At 40.6% G+C, this 21543-nt stretch overlaps 1 protein-coding gene across 4 annotated transcripts in view; it reads left to right on the forward strand.

Annotated features, from left to right (window-relative positions):
• fndc3a (fibronectin type III domain containing 3A) overlaps positions 1-21543 on the forward strand; it is a 133556-nt gene that overhangs the window by 79894 nt on the left and 32119 nt on the right. For 3 of the 4 annotated variants that reach the window (XM_078409418.1, XM_078409419.1, XM_078409420.1), the window contains 6 exons: positions 991-1050; positions 1994-2132; positions 2874-2927; positions 8626-8750; positions 12821-12995; positions 13803-13889. In XM_078409418.1, the coding sequence (XP_078265544.1) occupies positions 991-1050; positions 1994-2132; positions 2874-2927; positions 8626-8750; positions 12821-12995; positions 13803-13889 (640 nt within the window). The remainder of the gene's footprint in view (positions 1-990; positions 1051-1993; positions 2133-2873; positions 2928-8625; positions 8751-12820; positions 12996-13802; positions 13890-21543) is intronic. The other variant, XM_078409422.1, reaches the window with a different exon arrangement.

The following is a 21543-nucleotide window of genomic DNA, read 5'->3' on the forward strand; positions in this document are numbered from 1 at the left end:
TATTATCTTTCAGCAATTATCTCCTATTCCTCAGCGCTCTGTTAGTGGCAGGTGGTTCTGAGATGGTTAATCATTGTTTTCCATCAGGTGCCCATGAATGATTGATGTGACACAGATGTCACCAGTTATGGCAATTTTACCCTTCAAGAAGAAAATAGAATGAATTCTATGAATTACCTTATGGGTATCAAAAGCATTTTCCTGCTGTTGGTGGTATCTGCATTAGGAACAGCACATGCCCTCTTCTGTTCCCCTTTGTTATGAGGAAAGGAATGTGTGGAAGAAAGAAGATTGCCAAGAGTATTGTGACATGTTTTACTCAGTGTTGGCAAGTTTTAGATATAGTTAACAATGTTGCAAATAGAAGAATTTCTTCACAATAGGAATTATTAATAGATATAGCTCCCCTTGTAAATTAAGTTAACTTGTTAGTCAAAATTAATAAATACGTGTTGCTGGAGTTCACACTGACAGCCTCCTCATTGCATTGGATTTTCCCTTTTTTGGTCTGTCTTTCTCGGGCCCCAAATTCTGAATACTGCTATTCTAATCCAAAATTATGCAAATAATATTCAAATGTAAATTGTTTAATTAGAAACGGAGATGAGAAAAAACCTTTTTCAGTCAGAGAGTTGTAAATCTGTGGAATTCTCTGCCTCAGAAGGCAGTGGAGGCCAATTCTCTGGATGCTTTCAAGAGAGAGCTAGATAGAGCTCTTAAAGATAGCGGAGTCAGGGGGGGTGGGGAGAAGGCAGGAACGGGGAACTGATTGTGAATGATCAGCCATGATCACATTGAATGGCGGTGCTGGCTCGAAGGGCCGAAAGGCCTACTCCTGCACATATTGTCTATTGTCTAAAATTACTCAGACAATGTTAATTTGTTTTAAACTAGTTCTTTGGTCTTTCTAGATAATATCGATTTTGTTTTCTATTGCATTATGTGAAGGTCCCTGAAATTTCATTGGTACCTGTGTGCATTTTTTTTCAGAGGTAAGGACAAGGGTGTCACATTACAGGATCTAAAGCCGGCCACAGACTACCATGCTAGGTTGGTAATTAATGGGAATATATTATCAATCATTAACTAGTTAAATATGCAGTCATAAATGTGACTTTGCCAGGCTGTCCAATTTTCTCTTCCAGTATTGTGTGTCTTCAGGAGAAAAGGTAAGCATTAACTTATTGTTGGGATACTGTTGCATATACACCAAATTTCTCCCACTGTTCTCTCACAACTGCCATGCTTTATGTGGGCATATTGGCAATGAATAAGGAGGTATCAGAATCTCTGTCCTAAATTTGCTCTTCCTTATTCAAGGATAGGATTGCAGATGGTGATCCTATTGCTAATCTAGCGATGAGCAGCTGGGACAGATAATCAAATCCGAGTTCATCCAATATGAATGACACCAACGTGCACTGAATAGATCTGCTGGTCACTCCAAATGGAAGATTGTGCTTCAGCTTCAAACTTGGTTTTTAAGTGTACCTATCTTATTGCATATAAACTTAATTATTTCTCTTCAAACTCTTTCCTCTTTGTTATCTACAATTTCTTACGTGATTATATACCGTACTTCTGGAACCTTACCAAACTTGGCACGTTAATTTACAGTTCATTCTTCTGAACTTGACCTTTCTATGTTTCGTTTGTCCATATGCTTCCACAATCACTACCTCGCTCTTTCTCACATTGCTTCACCTTTCAACATGCTTTAACAAGACCTCTTCTCTTAACCTTGCCTTTCCTAATTTTTCTATTGCCTGCTTGGTATCTAAGTTTCCATGACCCTCATGGAACATTTTTGAAATATTTCACTATGTTAGGAACTTTACATTTGTTGCATGTTTGTGAAAAATGGAAGACCTCCTTTTTGGTCATGCACTACAACTGGTGGCTTTTAAATTAGTCAAACCACGAGCTTGTATTGGGTATTGTTAATTTACTGTAGCTGTTTGATACCATGTTGATACCATATTGTCCCCTAAAGGGTGCAAGCAGTGTGTAACCTTATAAGAGGGGCCCCATCGGAATCGGAGAGTTTTAGAACATTGTGCAGTGAACCAGATACACCAATGGCACCTAGAGTAATAAACAGGACCAAACATTCTCTCAGTCTACAGTGGAAGGTGAGACAAATATTGAAATGATTACTATTTGTTTTCCAAAAAGAAGCTTGTTGTAAATTGGTATCTATTTAAAAAGTTCAATTGATTTGTGTTTGACAACTTATTACTTACAAACACGAGTGAGGCTGCTGGCTTCCTTTTCTTACATTTGTTTATCTTGCACATTCACAATGTTCTCTGCAGCTTCAAATTAGTCCATTTATCAACCAAATAAAATGTGTCAAACGTAGCTGCTAAATCTTTACATTCTCCATTCGTCACATTTTCATTCACTGTGAACTAGCATTAATGCTGGGCCTTCTAATATATGGAATGATTTTCAACAGTTCATCAATCTTCCTTGTAATTTGTTTTAGTAATTCATTTGATCTGGGTTTTTCCTCAGCTCCAGTCTTAACTCTTGCTCTGTACTTATTATTAATCTGTCTGTTGACTCAAATCTTCTGGAATATTCTAGTAAAAAATGAATCTGTGATCCAGTTCCATTTTGTCCTGCAAGTTTTAATTCACACAGTAGCACTTTCTTCATAAAAATGAATCTTGTTACTAGTTTAAATTAAAGTAATTGTTTTTGTATCAGATGTCTTTACCAATAATTGGAGTCATGCTACTTTGTACTCTAACCTATATGCAGATCATAGAACTGTTATAGTTGTGGTTTTCCAGGTAGAATTGTTTTATGAATGCCACATTCTCCTGAGATGGGCTTTAATATCTACGATGTTACTTTAACTCTTTAAGGTCACATGTGATAATGGTTCCAAAATCTCCAATTATATTCTGGAATGGGATGAGGTAAATTAACTTTTCTCTAAAAATTCTGGTATATTATTGATTACATAGTTTGATATATTGTTTTGCTCACCTTCATTGTAATGTGAACCATCAGAGTGTTTATGAACTTTTTTCTCTTTTCTTATCCCTTCATTCCTGATTTTAAAAAAATGGTTCACGTCAGTGTGGTGATTCTCCATTGCATTAAGTAAATGTTTCATACCCATAGTCTTTCAGTAGTTGCCATACAGTTCACAAAAAAGAATGCCAAACAGTTCTCAAAAAAGAAAATAACTCAACTCGGGTCAATTTGGCCTCCATCATGCTACTTTGCAAAAGTAGATTTACATTTATTTTGTTCCTTTTAAAGATGTATATTCACTCGCGGCTCTTTATCCGAGCAAGTTCAGTGTTTCAGCAAATCTCATTCTGTCACAACAGATAATACATTTACTTTTACAATTTTGATTTGGGAAAATCATTAGCTTAATCTTTGCACATAGCTGATGGACACTTGATTTTAAAAGTTATTTGGATATTGTTTTCTAAATAAACTTTGGCTATAGTTTCAGCAATGAGGAAATCAGAATTAAACAATATTTGAAACACAGATTAATTGTCAGTGACATTTGAATTATCTGTTACAGAGTCATGGAGTTGGAGAGCACGGAAACTGGCCTTTTGACCCACTTTGTCCATGCTGACCAAGTTGGCATACTGGGCTAGTCCCATTTGCCTGCATCTGGCCCATATCCCTCTAAGCCCTTCCTATGCATATATCTGTAATTGTATCGGTTTTCATAGCTTCCTTGTGCAGCTCATTCCAGATTCGCACTTTCTGAGTTAAAAAGATGCCACTGAGGTCTCTCTAAAATCTCTCCCCTCTCACATTAAGCCTATGCCCTCTCGTTTTATAACCCTCTAACCTGGGGAAATAAGACTGTAAGCATTCACTTTATCCTTGCCCCTCATGATCTTTACACCTCAATAAGGTCACCCTTCAACCTGCTACATTCAAAGGAAAAATGTCCCAACCTCTCAGGACCCAAGAGCCTGAGCTGTAGGGAGAGGTTGAGCAGGCTAGGGCTTTATTCCTTGGAGTGCAGGAGGATGAGGGATTATCTTATAGAGGTGTACAAAATCATGAGATAAATAGATCAGGTAAATGCACACAGTTTTTTGCCCAAAGTAGGGGATTTGAGAACCAGAGTACATAGGTTTAAGGTGAGGTGATGAAAGATTTAATAGGAACCTGAGGAGTAATATTTTTACACAAATGGTGGTAGGTGTATGGAAAAAGTTGCCAGAGGAGGCATGTGTAGGAAAGAACTGCAGATGCTGGTTTAAATCGAAGGTAGACACAAAATGCTGGAGTAAGTCAGCGGGTCAGGCAACATCTCTGGAGAGAAGGAATGGGTGACGTTTTATCCTTCTCTCCAGAGATGCTGCCTGACCTGCTGAGTTACTCCAGCAATTTTGTCTGCCAGAGGAGGTAGTTGAGGCAGGTACTATCGCAACGTTTAAGAAACATCTAGACAGGTACATGGATAGGACAGATTTAGGGGGATATGGGCCAAACTTAGGCAGGTGGGATAGTGTAGATGGGGCATTTTGGTCGGCAAGGGCAAGTTAGGCCAAAGGGCCTGTTTCTACACTGTATGACTCTATAACTCCAGCTCAGGTAACATCCTGGTGAATCTCTTTTGCGCCTCTTCCAACTTAATGACAATCATCCTATAACCAAGCAAGCAGAAGTGCATACAACACTCAAAGTGTGGTCTCACCAACGACTTATACAGCTGCATCATGATATCCCAACTTTTGATTTCAATACCTTCCCAATGAAGTCAAACGTGCCAAACACGTTTTGCATACACTGTCTACCTAAGTCACCACTTTTAGGGAACCATGCACCTATACTCCCAGATGCATGGTGTTCTGCAACAATCTCCGGTGGTCTACCATTTACAACCAATTCTCTATCCATGTCAACACCCTACCCCCAATACCATGTGCTCTAATTTTGCTCACCAATCTCCCGTGTGGTACCTTATCAAAGGCTTTCTGAAAGTCTAGATACACTACATCCACTGGCTCCCCTTCATCCATTTTACTTGTCACATCCTCAAAAAATTCCAGAAGATTAGTCAAGCATGATTTCCCTTTCATAAATCCATGCTGACTTGGACTTATCCTTTTACTGCTATCCAAATGCACCGTTATTTCCCCTTTAATAATTGACTCCAGCATCTTCCCCACCACCGATGTCAGGCTAACTGGTCTGTAATTCCCCGTTTTCTCTCTTGAAAAGTGGGATAACATTAGCTATCCTCCAATCCACAGGAACTGATCCTGAATCTATTGAACATTGGAAAATGATCACCAATGCGTCCACTATTTCTGGAGCCACCTCCCTGAGTACCCTGGGATGCAAACCATCCAGCCCTGAGGATTTATCAACCTTCAGTCCCATCAGTCTACCCAATACTATTTCTCGCCTAATGCAAATTTCTTTCAGTTCCTCTACCCCCCTAGATCCTCTGTCCTCTAGTACATCTGGGAGATTGTTTGTGTCTTCCTTAGTGAAGACAGATCCGAAGTACCTGTTCAACTCTTCTGCCATTTCCTTGTTACCCATAATAATTTCACCCGTGTCTGCCTTCAAGGGACCCACATTTGACTTTGCTACTCTTTTTCTCTTAACATATCTAAAGAAGCTTTTACTGTCCTTCTTTATATTCTTGGTCAGCTTCCCCTCGTACTTCATCTTTTCAGCCCGTATCGCCCGTTTTGTTACCTTCTGTTGTCCTTTGAAAGTTTCCCAATCCTCTGGCTTCCCGCTACTCTTTGCTGTGTTATACATCTTTTCTTTCAGTTTTATTCCATCCCTAACTTCCCTTGTCATCCACGGTTGCCTCCTACTCCCCTTAGAACCTTTCTTCCTCTTTGGAATGAAATGATTCCGCATCTTCTGGATTATGCCCAGAAATTCCTGCCATTACTGTTCCACCGTCATTCCTGCTAGGATCCCTTCCAGTCGACCTTGGCCAGCTTCTGTCTCATGCCTTCATAGTCCCCTGTGTTCAGCTGCAACACTGACACTTCCAATTTAATCTTCTCCCTCTCAAATTGCAGATTAAAACTAATCATATTATGATCACTACCTCCAAGCGGTTCCTTTACCTCGAGTTCTCTTATCAAATCTGGTTCATTGGACAACACTAAATCCAGAATTGCCTTTTCTCTGGTAGGCTCCAGTACAAGTTATGAATGTATATAATAAATAGCAATGGACTGAGCACTGACTCGTGCAGCACTCCACTGGTCACAGCTCTCAAATGAAAAAAATGACCCTCCACAATTACCCATTGAGTCCTTCCTCCAAGCCAATTTTGAATCCAAATTGCTGGCTCATCTAGGATTCCATGCAGTGTAACCTTCCAGACTAGTCTACCATGTGAGACCTTGGCAGAGACCTTGGCAAAGGCCTTGCGAAAGTCCATATGGACAACGTCCATTGCCCTGCCTTCATCAATCCTCTTGGTGACCTCTTTAACAAAAACTCTAACTGAGACTTAATTTCCCACGCACAAAACCATGCTGATAATACCTTATCAGTCCTGGTCCATCCAAATCTGCTGGTGGAACCTGTCCCTAAGAATCCCCTCCAAGACATTTCCCACTCCTGATGTCAGGCTAACCAGCTGGTACTTCCATGGGTTAACCTTCTGCTCTTCTTCAGAAACGGTACAACATTAGCCACCGTCCAGATATCGGGAACATCACCGGTAGCTGAAGATTATGCAAATATCTCCACAATATCCTCCCGAGCTTCCTGCCAGGTCCGAGGATGTACTTGGTCAGGCACTGGAGATTTATTCACCTAAATGCGCTTTAAAACCACTAATACCTCCTCTTTGGTAAATCGTATATAATCTGAGACATCACAACTCCTTAGCTTCCACAATCTCAAGAAAAATGGGTGGTAAATATTCATTTAATATCACCTCCTTCAAGATGGCCATGCTGTCCTTTAAGGGGACCTATTATTTCCTGAGCCATCCTTTTACTCTTAATTTATCTTTAGAGAGATACAGCAATGAAACAGGGTCTGTGGCCTACCGAGTCCAAGCCAACCATTGATCACCTGCACTCTAGTTGTACGTTATCCCACTTTCCCATCTTGCACACAAGAGGCATTTTTCACTATTTTCAATTTGATTCTGCCAGTTCCCCTTATCTGCAAACCAATCTTCCCAGTCGACCTCTGCAAGTTCTTTGTCCTAATTTAGGACCATAAATTGTGGGCCAGTCCTTTCCAAGATTAAATAGTATTTAATTGTCATATGTACCGACAATGGAACAATTAAATTCTTACATATAGCAGGCCTGTAAATCTAATACACACAGATAAAATATAATAATCAAAAGTATCCAATAAATTAATAACCATAATACTGGGTAGCCATAATAGTGCAAAAACCGAAGTCTGTGATGCAACCAACGACACAGTCCAGTGCAGCACAGTGGCACAACTGTCTAGTTGCTGCCTTACAGCAACAGAGACCCGGTTTCGATCCTGATTACATATGCTTTTGTGTACAGAGTTTGTACGTTCTCCCCGTAACCTGCGTGGGTTTTTTCTGGAAAGCTCTGGTTTCCTCTTACACTATAATTGGCTTGGTATAAATGTGAATTATCTCTAGTATGTGTAGGATAGTATTAGTTTGCTGGTCGGCATGGACGGTGAGCTGAAGGGCCTGTTTCCGCGCTGTATCTCTAAACTAAAAACTAAACTAAAACTAAACAAACTAAAGAAGTTCAAAATTGCTGAGGTCATGTTGAGTGGTGTTCAAGAGTCTAATGGTTGCTGGGAAGAAATTATTCTTTAATCCGGTTAATTAATTATTCTTTAATTCTTAAATCAATTTTCAATTTCCTGTGCCACCTTCTGAATGGTAGGAACAAAATGAGGGCGTAGCCAGAGGTTGATAACTTTGGCTGCTTTTTTGAAGCAGCGCCACCTATAGATCCATTCGATGGTGTGGAGGGCAGCCCCTTTAGTGTCTGCCACGAACCGGTAATCTCCTTCGTTCCTGGATGTTCAAGTTGCTGAACCAGGCTGTGATGCAACCAGTCAGTGTGTTCCCTACTATACACCTGTAGATGTTTAATGGAGTATTTGTCAACATACCGAATCTCGATAATCTTCTAAGGAAGTAGAGGCATTGATTAGCTTTCTTTGTGATTACATCAATGTGCTGGATCTGAGTCAATAGAAGGGAGGTTGGTTTGTGTGATGGTCTTGGCTGCATCCACAATTCACAATGCTAGATGTTTCCTATCAAGTGACAAAACTTTCAGACTTTAGGATGAACAAAAAAGTGTAATAGAGAAAATTAATCTCAGATTAATTACCAGACTTTAATATATTCTACCTGAGATATTAAAAGAAATGGGTGAAGTAACTGTGAATATTTTTGTTACAAGTAGACATTATCATTAGTTAAGGTGATAATAATTATTATGCCATTAAGTAGAAAAATTTGGTCATGGATGGGTGACACTGTAAATGAGTGTATGAGAAAGTACAAGCTACTTAGTGAAAGAGACATTTACATCAAGCTAATTTCCTGTGAAAGATTAGTTTTGCTAGAGAAAATGTTTTTTGTGTTCCATGTTTTCTTCTGCTTCTAATTAAATGTGATTCATTTGGCAGGGTAAAGGAAGCAATGAATTTTCACAGTGTTATTCGGGGCCACAAAAACAATTCAAAGTTACCAAATTATCACCAGCTGTCGCTTACAGGTTTAAGTTAGCAGCAAAAAATGAACTTGGAATGAGGTAAATGCACTTCAAAAGAATTATAGAAATATTATAACATAAAAGGAGGCCACTTGACCTGTCATGTCCATGCTGACACACTATCAGAGCAACTGGCTAGTCTTACACCACTAGTCATCTCTGCTTGACACAGCAAATGTCTTTATATTTATGCAGTTCACCCTTGAAGGCCACAATGAAACTTGCCTTTAGAAAACATAGAAACATAGAAAATAGGTGCAGGAGTAGGCCATTCGGCCCTTCGAGCCTGCACCGCCATTCAATATGATCATGGCTGATCATCCGGCTCAGTAGCCTGTACCTGCCTTCTCTCCATACCCCCTGATCCCTTTAGCAAAAAGGGCCACATCTAACTCCCTCTTAAATATAGCCAATGAACTGGCCTCAACTACCTTCTGTGGCAGAGAATTCCACAGACTCACCACTCTCTGTGTGAAGTAATGTTTTCTCATCTCGGTCCTAAAAGACTTCCCCCTTATCCTTAAGCTGTGACCCCTGGTTCTGGACTCCCCCAACATCGGGAACAATCTTCCCGCATCTAGCCTCTCCAACCCCTTAAGAATTTTATATGTTTCTATAAGATCCCCCCTCAGTCTTCTAAATTCCAGCGAGTACAAGCCCAGTCTATCCAGTCTTTCCTCATATGTAAGTCCCGCCATCCCAGGGATTAATCTGGTGAACCTTCTCTGTACTCCCTCTAAGGCAAGAACGTCTTTCCTCAGGTTAGGAGACCAAAACTGCACACAATACTCCAGGTGCGGTCTCACCAAGGCCCTGTACAACTGCAGCAGAACCTCCCTGCTCCTAAACTCAAATCCTCTTGCTATGAATGCCAACATACCATTCGCTTTCTTCACTGCCTGCTGCACCTGCATGCTTGCTTTCAATGACTGGTGCACCATGACACCCAGGTCACGTTGCATCTCCCCTTCTCCCAATCGGTCACCATTCAGGTAATACTCTGCTTTCCTGTTCTTGCCGCCAAAGTGGATAACCTCACATTTATAAACATTATATTGCATCTGCCATGCATTTGCCCACTCGCCTAATCTATCCAAGTCACTCTGCAGCCTCCTAGCATCCTCCTCGCAGCTAACACTGCCACCCAGCTTCGTGTCATCCGCAAACTTAGAGATGTTGCATTCAATTCCCTCGTCCAAATCATTAATATACACTGTAAATAACTGGGGTCCCAGCACTGAGCCTTGCGGTACCCCACTAGTCACTGCCTGCCATTCCGAAAAGGACCCGTTTATTCCTACTCTTTGCTTCCTGTCCGCCAACCAATTTTCTATCCACCTCAAAACTGAACCCTCAATACAGTGTGCTTTAAGTTTGTACACCAATCTCCTATGTGGGACCTTGTCGAAGGCCTTCTGAAAGTCCAGATATAACACATCGACTGGTTCTCCCTTATCCACTCTACTAGTTACATCCTCGAAAAATTCTATAAGATTCGTCAGACATGATTTGCCTTTGGTAAATCCATGCTGACTTTGTCCAATGAATTCACCACTTTCCAAATGTGATGCTATCACATCTTTAATAACTGACTCTAGCATTTTCCCCACTACCGATGTTAGGCTAACTGGTCTATAATTCCCCGTTTTCTCTCTCCCTCCCTTTTTAAAAAGTGGGGTTACATTAGCTACCCTCCAGTCCTCAGGAACTACTCCAGAATCTAAAGAGTTTTGAAAAATTATCACTAATGCATCCACTATTTCTAAGGCTACTTCCTTAAGCACTCTGGGATGCAGCCTATCTGGCCCTGGGGATTTATCTGCCTTTAATCCATTTAATTTACCTAACACCACTTCCCGACTAACCTGGATTTCCCTCAGTTCCTCCATCTCATTAGACCACCGGTCCCCCGCTATTTCCGGCAGACGGTTTATGTCTTCCTTAGTGAAGACAGAACCAAAGTATTTGTTCAATTGGTCTGCCATCTCCTTGTTCCCTATGATCAATTCACCTGTTTCCGACTGCAAGGGACCTACATTTGCCTTAACTAATCTTTTTCTCTTGACATATCTATAAAAGCTTTTGCAGTCTGTTTTTATGTTCCTTGCCAGTTTTCCCTCATAATCTATTTTCCCTTTCCTAATTAAGCCCTTTGTCCTCCTCTGCTGGACTCTGAATTTCTCCCAGTCCTCTGGTATGCTACTTTTTCTGGCTAATCTGTATGCTTCATCTTTTGTTTTAATACCATCCTTGATTTCCCTTGTTAGCCACGGATGCACTACCTTTCCTGGTTTGTTCTTTTGCCAAACTGGGATGAACACTTGTTGTAGTTCATCCATGCGACCTTTAAATGCCTTCCATTGCATGTCCACCGTCAACCCTTTCAGCATCAATCGCCAGTCTATCTTGGACAATTCACACCTCATACCCTCAAAGTTACCTTTCTTTAAGTTCAGAACACTTGTTTCTGTATCGACTTTGTCACTCTCCATCCTAATGAAGAACTCTACCATATTATGATCACTCTTGCCCAAGGGGACTCGCACAACAAGACTGCTAACTAACCCTTCCTCATTACTCAATACCCAGTCTAGAATGGCCTGTTCTCTCGTTGGTTCCTCGACATGTTGGTTTAGAAAACCATCTCTCAAACATTCCAAGAAATCCTCTTCCTCAGCACCCCTGCCAGTTTGGTTCACCCAATCTATATGTAGATTGAAGTCACCCATTATAACTGCTGCACCTTTAGTGCATGCATTTCTAATTTCCTGCTTGATGCCATCCCCAACCTCACTACTGCTGCTAGGTGGCCTGTACACAACTCCCACTAGCGTTTTCTGCCCCTTAGTGTTTCGTAGCTCTACCCATATCGATTCCACTTCCTCCAAGCTAATGTCCTTCCTTTCCACTGCTTTAATCTCCTCTCTAACCAGTAACGCTACCCCACCTCCTTTTCCTTTCTGTCAATCCCGCCTGAATATAGAATATCCCTGGATGTTGAGCTCCCAGCCTTGGTCACCCTGGAGCCATGTCTCCGTAATCCCAACTATATCATAATCATTAATAACTATCTCCACATTTAATTCATCCACCTTATTACGTATACTCCTTGCATTGAGACACAAAGCCTTCAGGCTTGTTTTTACAACTCTCTTACCCCTTATACAATTATGTTGAAAAGTGGCCCTTTTTGACTTTTGCCCTGGATTTGTCTGCCTACCACTTTTACTTTTCACCTTGCTACCTGTTGCTTCTACCCTCATTTTACACCCCTCTGTCTCTCTGCTCCTGCTCCCATCCCCCTGCCACATTAGTTTAAATCCTCCCCGACAGCACTAGCAAACACTCCCCCTAGGACATTGGTTCCTTTACATCTGCAGCAAAGATTCCACCCGTGCTGGGTAAAAAAAAAAATCCTTGTATCACTCAATTATCTTCCCTTTATTTAAGAGACCACCAATGGTTGATTTTTTAAAAATTAACAGGCCTACCTTGCATCTTCACATCTCAACAGTATTTTAAGCAAATGTCACACTATGATATGCTTAAGATAATAATGCTCAGCACTTGTTACCCATTCAGTTGCTATCCACAGATCCATGTGCTCATGTTGAATTATTTTGAGTAAATACATTGTTGTACATGTCTAAAATACCATGATCAGTTTCCAAGGCACTTGTATCAAGCGGCACCTATGCTGTTTGTGCTCTGATATACGGTAGTCCTCCTTTACACAGCTACCACTTGTAATTCAAAACTGATCATGGTTGTAAGCTTCTGTAAATCAACAAATTGTTTGCGAATTTCATTTCTTTTTAGATACAATATTTTAATGTTTATAAACATGTAATAATGTGTTTGAGGCTTTTAGAACATTATGGGTACACAATTATTTGATGGATGTATTTGATACCAGGAGAGATCCTTGGTGCCATTTGCATTTTTATTAACCTCCAGGAAATTCACGTCCCTTTCCTTCATGGATAACAAGGACTTCTTGTACACAATCATGTCTGGAGTATTTTAAGCATGATTGTAATTTTGAGTATGTTGCCAAAAGCTAAATATATATAATTAACTGTCTTAAAATTGAAATCTCTCCCCAACAGTGGCTTCAGTGAAGAAGTGGTATTCTACACATCTGGGAGTGTCCCCCCGACACCAGCAGCTCCTCAGCTCATTAAAGCTGGAGTCACATGGTTATCATTACATTGGAGTAAGCCGTCAGGAACTCTGTCCGATGAGGGCATTTGTTACATTTTAGAAATGGAGGATGAAACCTCAGTAAGTATTATATATTTAACATACTTGAATGGTCTTTGAAACTAAGTGAATGTCACAGTAAGTTGGTGCTCTGCTATGTCACCAAAAAGGCTAGATTAAAAATTAACCAAGTCTGAAAGGATGAAAGTTTTCCTTCTTTGGCTGTAAGATCCCCTACTTGATAATACACATGATAATGATAGTGACACTCAAAGATCTCTGATGAAAAGTAGAAAAGTAAATCCCACTGGTCCAGAAGTGAATATACTTCTGAGATTTAATTGAATATATCACCTGCATTACAACACAATCTCCTGCGCGAAAGCACTGGTTGTGTCAAAACTAAATGATACCTACACTGCAATTTGATGTTGGGATGCTTTGGGAACTACATTCGGCTATGAGTCAGATAGTTCTCCAGCTAAAACAAATATAGACTCATTCTCATTGTAACGAATCTTAAAGATTTATTTTAACATAAAACTATTTGTACAAAACATGTGGTTGGTATAAAGTAGATGGAAGCTGTGTAACATTTACCATGGAAATACATATGCTGCCATTGGAGACAAACTCCATAGCTATGCTTTATCTGCTTAGGAAAACATGCATTCCTTCCATCGTAATAACCTCACATAACAGGTATTTCATCTGCAATAATTAAATTGTCCTTTTTACCTGAACAATAAACACAATTAAAAGATCCCTTCTGACTAGAACTATTGTGTAAAAACAGCCTGAATATTAGACTGTATGAATTTAAAAGTTTAAAGGAAGCTTTTTATGACGTGAAAACTACTGTAACTATTTACAATTTTTTGCCTTTAGGGATATGGGTTTAAGCCGAAATATGATGGAGAGGATCTTGCAAGTACACTAAAAAACCTGAGAAGAAGCAGTACGTATAAATTTAAGGTATGTGCTGGGGAATTTTGTTGTGTGAACTGGTTTGAATAGAAAGAATAATGGTATTAATTGATAGGGGAAGTGAGAAAACCATTACAGTAAACAGATATATATTGCAATAAAATACCAAATTATACCTTTGAAAATTAAGTATCCATCAGTGGTTTAAGACATTTTATGCAGAACATCTGAAAGCAATTTATTGGTAATCAATTTAATAAGGTGAATATTAAGGATAGATATGTCTGCTGTTGCATCTTCTGCCGTGTGGGAACTCATTTTGTTGCTGGATTTCTGACTGCTATCTATTCGGATTGACAGTTTTTTAGGAAAGGAACGTGCCATAACCTGGCAGAACCTGTAGAGGGAGAGCATTCGGCTGAAATTCAATTTGCTTGGTTCAATTAACAGCAAATAATTGTGTGCTGAATCTGTGTTTAACTGTAGAATGAAAATTGAATTAGTCAACACAAGAATTTCTGTAAAATATCATTGTTGCACAATCTCATTTTTCAGCCGTGAATGTATCTTTGAATTGAATTGAATACATTTTATTAGCCAAGTATGTATACGTACAAGGAATTTGCCTTGGTGCTTTGCTCTCTAGTGACAACATGATATACAGTAGACAATAAAAAATAAAACATAATTTAAACATGTGAAGAATGAAATAAAATACCAGAGCAAAAGGAGGCTGTTGAGTAGAGCTACTGCTCGTGGGCAAATAAAGCTGTTTTTATGTCTGTGGCGGCTTTGACGGTCCGGAGTCGCCTTCCAGGGGGAAGTGCTTCAAAGAGTTTGTGGCCTGGGTCAGATGGGTCAGAGATGATCTTACCCGCTCGCTTCCTGGCCCTTGCAGTGTACAGTTCATCGATGGAGGGGAAGATCGAACGATGCGCTGCAATCTCCGGATGGCATGCTTAGTGGCTGAGCCAAACCAGACCATGACGGAGAAGGTGAGGACAGACTCGATGATGGCAGTATAAAACTGGACCATCGTTGCCTGTGGCAGATTGAGTTTTCTCACCTGCCGCAGGAACTACATCCTCTGTTGGGCCTTTTTGACTGTGGAGTCGATGGTGGCCCCCCCATTTAAGGTACGGAGCTGCCATCGTTCGATCAGCCTAGAAGGTTGTTGGCTGCAACCTTGGGGGAGTGTTTGCTAGTGCTGTCGGGGAGGATTTAAACTAATGTGGCAGGGGGATGGGAGCATGAGCAGAGAGACAGAGGGGTGTAAAATGAGGGTAGAAGCAATAGGTAGCAAGGTGAAAAGTAAAAGTGGCAAGCAGACAAATCCAGGGCAAAAATCAAAAAGGGCCACTTTTCAACATAATTGTATAAGGGGTAAGAGTTTTGTAAAAACAAGCCTGAAGGCTTTGTGTCTCAATGTAAGGAGCATTCGGAATAAGGTGGATGAGTTGAATGTGCAGATAGTTATTAATGAATATGATATTGTTGGGATTACGGAGACATGGCTCCAGGGTGACCAAGGCTGGGAGCTGAACATCCAGGGATATTCAATATTCAGGAGGGATAGACAGAAAGGAAAAGGAGGTGGGGTAGCGTTGCTGGTTAGAGAGATTAACGCAAATAAAGGAAGGACATTAGCTTGGAGGATGTGGAATCGATATGGGTAGAGCTGCGAAACACTAAGGGGCAGAAAACGCTAGTGGGAGTTGTGTACAGGCCACCTAACAGTAGTAGTAGAGTTGGGGATGGCATCAAACAGGAAATTAGAAATGCGTGCAACAAAGGTAAAACAGTTATAATGGGTGACTTCAATCTACATATAGATTGGGTGAATCAAATTGGCAGAGGTGCTGAGGAAGAGGATTTCTTGGAATGTATACGGGATAGTTTTCTAAGCCAACATGTAGAGGAACCAACGAGACAGCAGGCTATTCTAGACTGGGTATTGAGTAATGAGGAAGGGTTAGTTAGCAGTCTTGATGTGCGTGGCCCCTTGGGCAAGAGTGACCATAATATGGTTGAGTTCTTCATTAGGATGGAGAGTGACTTAGTTAATTCAGAAACAACAGTTCTGAACTTAAAGAAAGGTAACTTTGAGGGCATGAGACGTGAATTGACCAAGATAGACTGGCAATTGATTCTTAAAGGGTTGACGGTGGATATGCAATGGAAGGCATTTAAAGACCGCATGGATGAAGTACAACAATTGTTCATCCCAGTTTGGCAAAAGAATAAATCAGGGAAGGTAGTGCATCCATGGCTAACAAGGGAGATTAGGGATAGTATCAAAACAAAAGATGAAACGTACAAATTAGCAAGAAAAAGCAGCCTACCAGAGGACTGGGAGAAATTCAGTCCAGCAGAGGAGGACAAAGGGCTTAATTAGGAAAGGGAAAATAGATTATGAAAGAAAACTGGCAGGGAACATAAAAACTGACTGCAAAAGCTTTTATAGATATGTGAAGAGAAAAAGATTAGTTAAAACAAATGTAGGTCCCTTGCAGTCAGAAACAGGTGAATTGATCATGGGGAACAAGGACATGGCAGACCAATTGAATAACTACTTTGGTTCTGTCTTCACTAAGGAAGACCTAAATAATCTGCCGTAAGTAGCAGGGGACCGGGGGGTCAAATGAGATGGAGGAACTGAGTGAAATCCAGGTTAGTCGGGAAGTGGTGTTAGGTAAATTGAATGGATTAAACGCCGATAAATCCCCAGGGCCAGATAGGCTGCATCCCAGAGTGCTTAAGGAGGTAGCCCCAGAAATAGTGGATGCATTAGTGATAATTTTTCAAAACTCTTTGGATTCTGGAGTAGTTCCTGAGGATTGGAGGGTAGCTAATGTTACCCCACTTTTCAAAAAGGGAGGGAGAGAGAAAACGGGGAATTACAGACCAGTTAGTCTAACATCGGTAGTGGGGAAAATGCTAGAGTCAGTTATTAAAGATGGGATAGCAGCACATTTGGAAAGTGGTGAAATCATTGGACAAAGTCAGCATGGATTTATGAAAGGTAAGTCATGTCTGACAAATCTTATAGAATTTTTTGAGGATGTAACTAGTAGAGTGGATAAGGGAGAACCAGTGGATGTGTTATATCTGGACTTCCAGAAGGCTTTCGACAAGGTCCCACATAAGAGATTAGTTTGCAAACTTAGAGCACACGGTATTGTGGGTTCAGTATTGATGTGGATAGAGAACTGGCTGGCAGACAGGAAGCAAAGAGTAGGAATAAACAGGTCCTTTTCAGAATGGCAGGCAGTGACTAGTGGGGTACCGCAAGGCTCAGTGCTGGGACCCCAGCTATTTACAATATATATTAATGATTTGGACGAGGGAATTGAATGCAACATCTCCAAGTTTGCGGATGACATGAAGCTGGGGGGCAGTGTTAGCTGTGAGGAGGATGCTAGGAGGCTGCAACGTGACTTGGATAAGTTAGGTGAGTGGGCAAAGGCATGGCAGATGCAGTATAATGTGGATAAATGTGAGGTTATCCACTTTGGTGGTAAGAACAGGAAAGCAGACTATTATCTGAATGGTGGCCGATTAGGAGAAGGGGAGATGCAACGAGACCTGGGTGTCGTGGTACACCAGTCATTGAAAGTAGGCATGCAGGTGCAGCAGGCAGTGAAGAAAGCGAATGGTATGTTGGCATTCATAGCGAGGGGATTTGAGTATAGGAGCAGGGAGGTTCTGCTGCAGTTGTACAGGGCATTGGTGAGACCACACCTGGAGTATTGCGTACAGTTTTGGTCTCCTAATCTGAGGAAAGACATTCTTGCCATAGAGGGAGTACAGAGAAGGTTCACCAGATTGATTATATAAGAAAATAACTGCAGATGCTGGTACAAATCGATTTATTCACAAAATGCTGGAGTAACTCAGCAGGTCAGGCAGCATCTCGGGAGAGAAGGTGGTCACCCATTCCTTCTCTCCCGAGATGCTGCCTGACCTGCTGAGTTACTCCAGCATTTTGTGAATAAATCACCAGATTGATTCCTGGGATGGCAGGACTTTCATATGAAGAAAGACTGGATAGACTTGGCTTGTACTCGCTGGAATTTAGAAGATTGAGGGGGGATCTTATAGAAACTTACAAAATTCTTAAGGGGTTGGACAGGCTAGATGCAGGAAGATTGTTCCCGATGTTGGGGAAGTCCAGAACAAGGGGTCACAGTTTAAGGATAAGGGGGAAGTCTTTTAGGACCGAGATGAGAAAGTTTTTTTTCACACGTGAATCTGTGGAATTCTCTGCCACAGAAGGTAGTTGAGGCCAGTTCATTGGCTATATTTAAGAGGGAGTTAGATGTGGCCCTTGTGGCTAAAGGGATCAGGGGGTATGGAGAGAAGGCAGGTATGGGATACTGAGTTGGATGATCAGCCATGATCATATTGAATGGCGGTGCAGGCTCGAAGGGCCGAATGGCCTACTCCTGCACCTATTTTTTATGTTTCTATGTCCCTGGAGATGATGGTTCCAAGGAGCTTAAATGACTCCACAGATGTGACAGTGGTGTTGTTGATGGTGAGTGGGGGGGGGGGGGGGGGGGGGGGGGGGAGGGGAGGGGGAGCTCTCCTAAAGTTTTTTGAATGTTTTATGCAATTGTGCAGTTTATCATTAAATGATCATCAAATAATAATGTACACAGAAGGGCATACTCTTTGAAGAGCTATGATCTGGTAATATCCCCATGTATCTTTCTTTTTACACCCTTTCTATTTTAATGCCATTTTCCTGCAGCGGGGTGACTAGAACTGTATGTAGTATTCCAAATGTGGTCTTACCAACGCCTTGTACATCTGCAACATGACATTCCAACTCCTGTGCTCAAAACACCGAGCTGAACATCCCGTATGCTTTTCTAATAATTGTTAACTTATCCTGCTCTCTTCAAAGATTTGTACCATTGAAATGTACATGGTAGACCCTTCGCCCTACAATGTCTGTGTCGAACATGATGCGAAACCAAACTAATCTCATCTGCCTACACATTACCCATACCCCTCCATTCCCTGAGAATCTGCATGCCTACCTAAAAGCTTCTTAAATGCCACTATCGTATCTGCTTCCACCATCACATCTGTGTGAACTTCCCCTGCATATCTTTTTTAAATGTTTCCCCTTTCAACTTTAAAATATGCCCCTGGCCTTTGACATTTCTACCTGGGAAAAAGATTCTGATTGTCTATCTATGCCTCTTATAATTTTATATACTTCTAATAGAAATATATAAGTATCTAATAGGTTTCCCCATAGCCTCCGACATGCCAGAGACAATAAAGTTTGTCCAACTTCTTATAGCTCTAATCTAATCTATGGAGCTTTCTGGTAGACCTTCTTCACCTCTCCAAGCCTCCACATCCTTCCTGCAATGCGGTGACCAGAACTGCGCATATTACACCAAATGCAGTCTAACCAAAGTCCTATATAGCTGTCTCATAACTTCCTGACTTTTATACTTAATGCCCCGACCAATTAAGGCAAGCATACCATGCTCCTTTACCATTCTATCAAGGTGTTGTACTTTCAAGGAGCTGTACACTTCGACCTCAAAGTCCCGTTAATGCTGTTAATGGTCTGGCCATTAACTGTTTTTATTGCCTCTCCAAGTACTTCCTGCAAAAACATTTCACTATGCAGCTCTTTACGTCTGTGTGCATCTACCATCTGTGTGCCAAATTTGAACATTTCTCTCTTCATCCTATTCATGGATGAAGAGTCCCAATGTGACTATTACTTTTTTTCCTCCCAATAGAATGTTAAATCTCAAATTCTTTCTTGAATTACCAAGAATTAGTCATTAACATTTTCCCAGCATGCTCCTCATATCTAACCCTTAAGAACGTATAATTTTTGAAAGCTTGAAAATGTTCTCCATTTTTATCTGTTGGATTATAATTTTTCTAGTCAGTCTGGTAATCCATCAGAGACCTTTTGAAAATCCAAACATGCAACAATCATCAATTTTTTTAATTTCTTTGTCAAAAAATTAAATCAAGGTAGTCAAACTTTGTCAGTCATTTAGTGTTCTCAAGGCCGAAATCAGTAGGTTTTTGAACATAGGGGAATTAAGAGAAATGGGAATTGGACAAGAACGTGAACTTGAGATGGAAGATCAACCATTATTTTATTGATTAGCATGTGTCCTACACCTGCATTTATATTTTTTACATTCTCTAAATTATCTTTGACAAATCTGTGCTACTTTTATTTATTAACCCTGGATTAGATAACTGCCGTTTATTTTTCTGAAATGGTCTGCTTTGCTTATGGCGGACAGCTTTATCTTCGTTTGCCCATTTTCCCTTTCTTGGAGCATCTGTAAAATTTGGACTTTTCCAGAATTCTAGCGCCATCCTTATCGAAAGAAAATTAAAAGATTGTAACTTGAGCATTTTTAATTTCTACTTTTGCTGCCTTCAGTGGTCTAATGTGCATCCAATTTCTAATATCTAGATTTTCCACAACAAAGACAGACCACAATTTATATAAAATAAGAAGAAATTTGTGGGAGATATTCAGTGTTGATATTTCAGATCAAACATCTGCCTCCCATCCACCAGTTTGTACACTCATTGGCATGTAGCAGGTTCCCCTGGGGAGTACAGCCCGAGCCTATGATTACAGCACCATGGATGTTGGGTTGGAAGGAGCAGGAGAGCAAATGTTTTGGGGGAATCTATAATTAGGGGTGCTGACATCTGTTTCTGTGACACTCGTGACATGATTGCAGGAAAGTATGGTGTCTTCCTTTTGCCAAGGTCAAGGAAATTACTGAATGGCTATAGAACAGTGTGGTGGGTAAGTGTGAACAGCTAAATGTTGCAGACCTCATTGGTACCAACAATAAAGGTAGAATAAAGGACAAAGTCGTACATGTTTAATTTAAGCAGTCAAGAAAGTGATAAAGAAATCACGTCTGAAAGATTTTAATCAGAATCTCACAGGGTAACACATGTTTATGAGTATAGAAATATGAGAAGAAAGCAGATGAACGGATGGTTGGAGAGATGGTGCTGAAAGGAGGAATTTTGTGGGGCATTAGGAGCAGTTGTGGGGAAGATGGGGTCTGCAGATACCAAACAAGTTTCACCTCAAAGGGCTGCACCAATATCCCAGGGATACGTTTTCTTAGTGTTGATTGGCAATTAAGTGGGTATAGGAATACGTTAGGACTAAAGATACAAGGCAGTAAATTAGTAAGATTGTTTAAAAGACGAGACAAAAGGTTTAAAACGGAGCTTTGCAGTTTTCACCAGTATATATCTATGAGCAGAAGAAATTGTTTGATAGGCAGAATTATGCTACAATAGCTATTATGGAAATATGCCTTAATAGGTCTGGCTGGAAGATTACGGTTCCTATTTCAAACTGCAGACAGTGAAGGAAGATATAAAGAGCGTTACTTGAGGAAACAATCACAGCTCTGAGAGGGAATAATATATTATCAGGATTATCAAAAGAGCTTATGTACAAAAGGGAGGGATGTTGAGACAATGTGGGTGAAATATTTCATGGGTAAAACATAGTAACACAGAAGCTATTTAGAAGTTTAGCAATATGGATAAAGCACCAACCCTGTGTGAAATTTATCCCAGTCTATTAAAAAAAGTAAGGGGGAATTTAAAGAGGTTCTGATTGTTTTCATTCTTCCCAAGTTATGGCAGAGTGCCAAAGATTTTGAGGACT

The sequence above is a fragment of the Rhinoraja longicauda genome, chromosome 12 (genome assembly GCF_053455715.1).
Source record: "Rhinoraja longicauda isolate Sanriku21f chromosome 12, sRhiLon1.1, whole genome shotgun sequence".
Classification (NCBI taxonomy): Eukaryota; Metazoa; Chordata; class Chondrichthyes; order Rajiformes; family Arhynchobatidae; genus Rhinoraja; species Rhinoraja longicauda.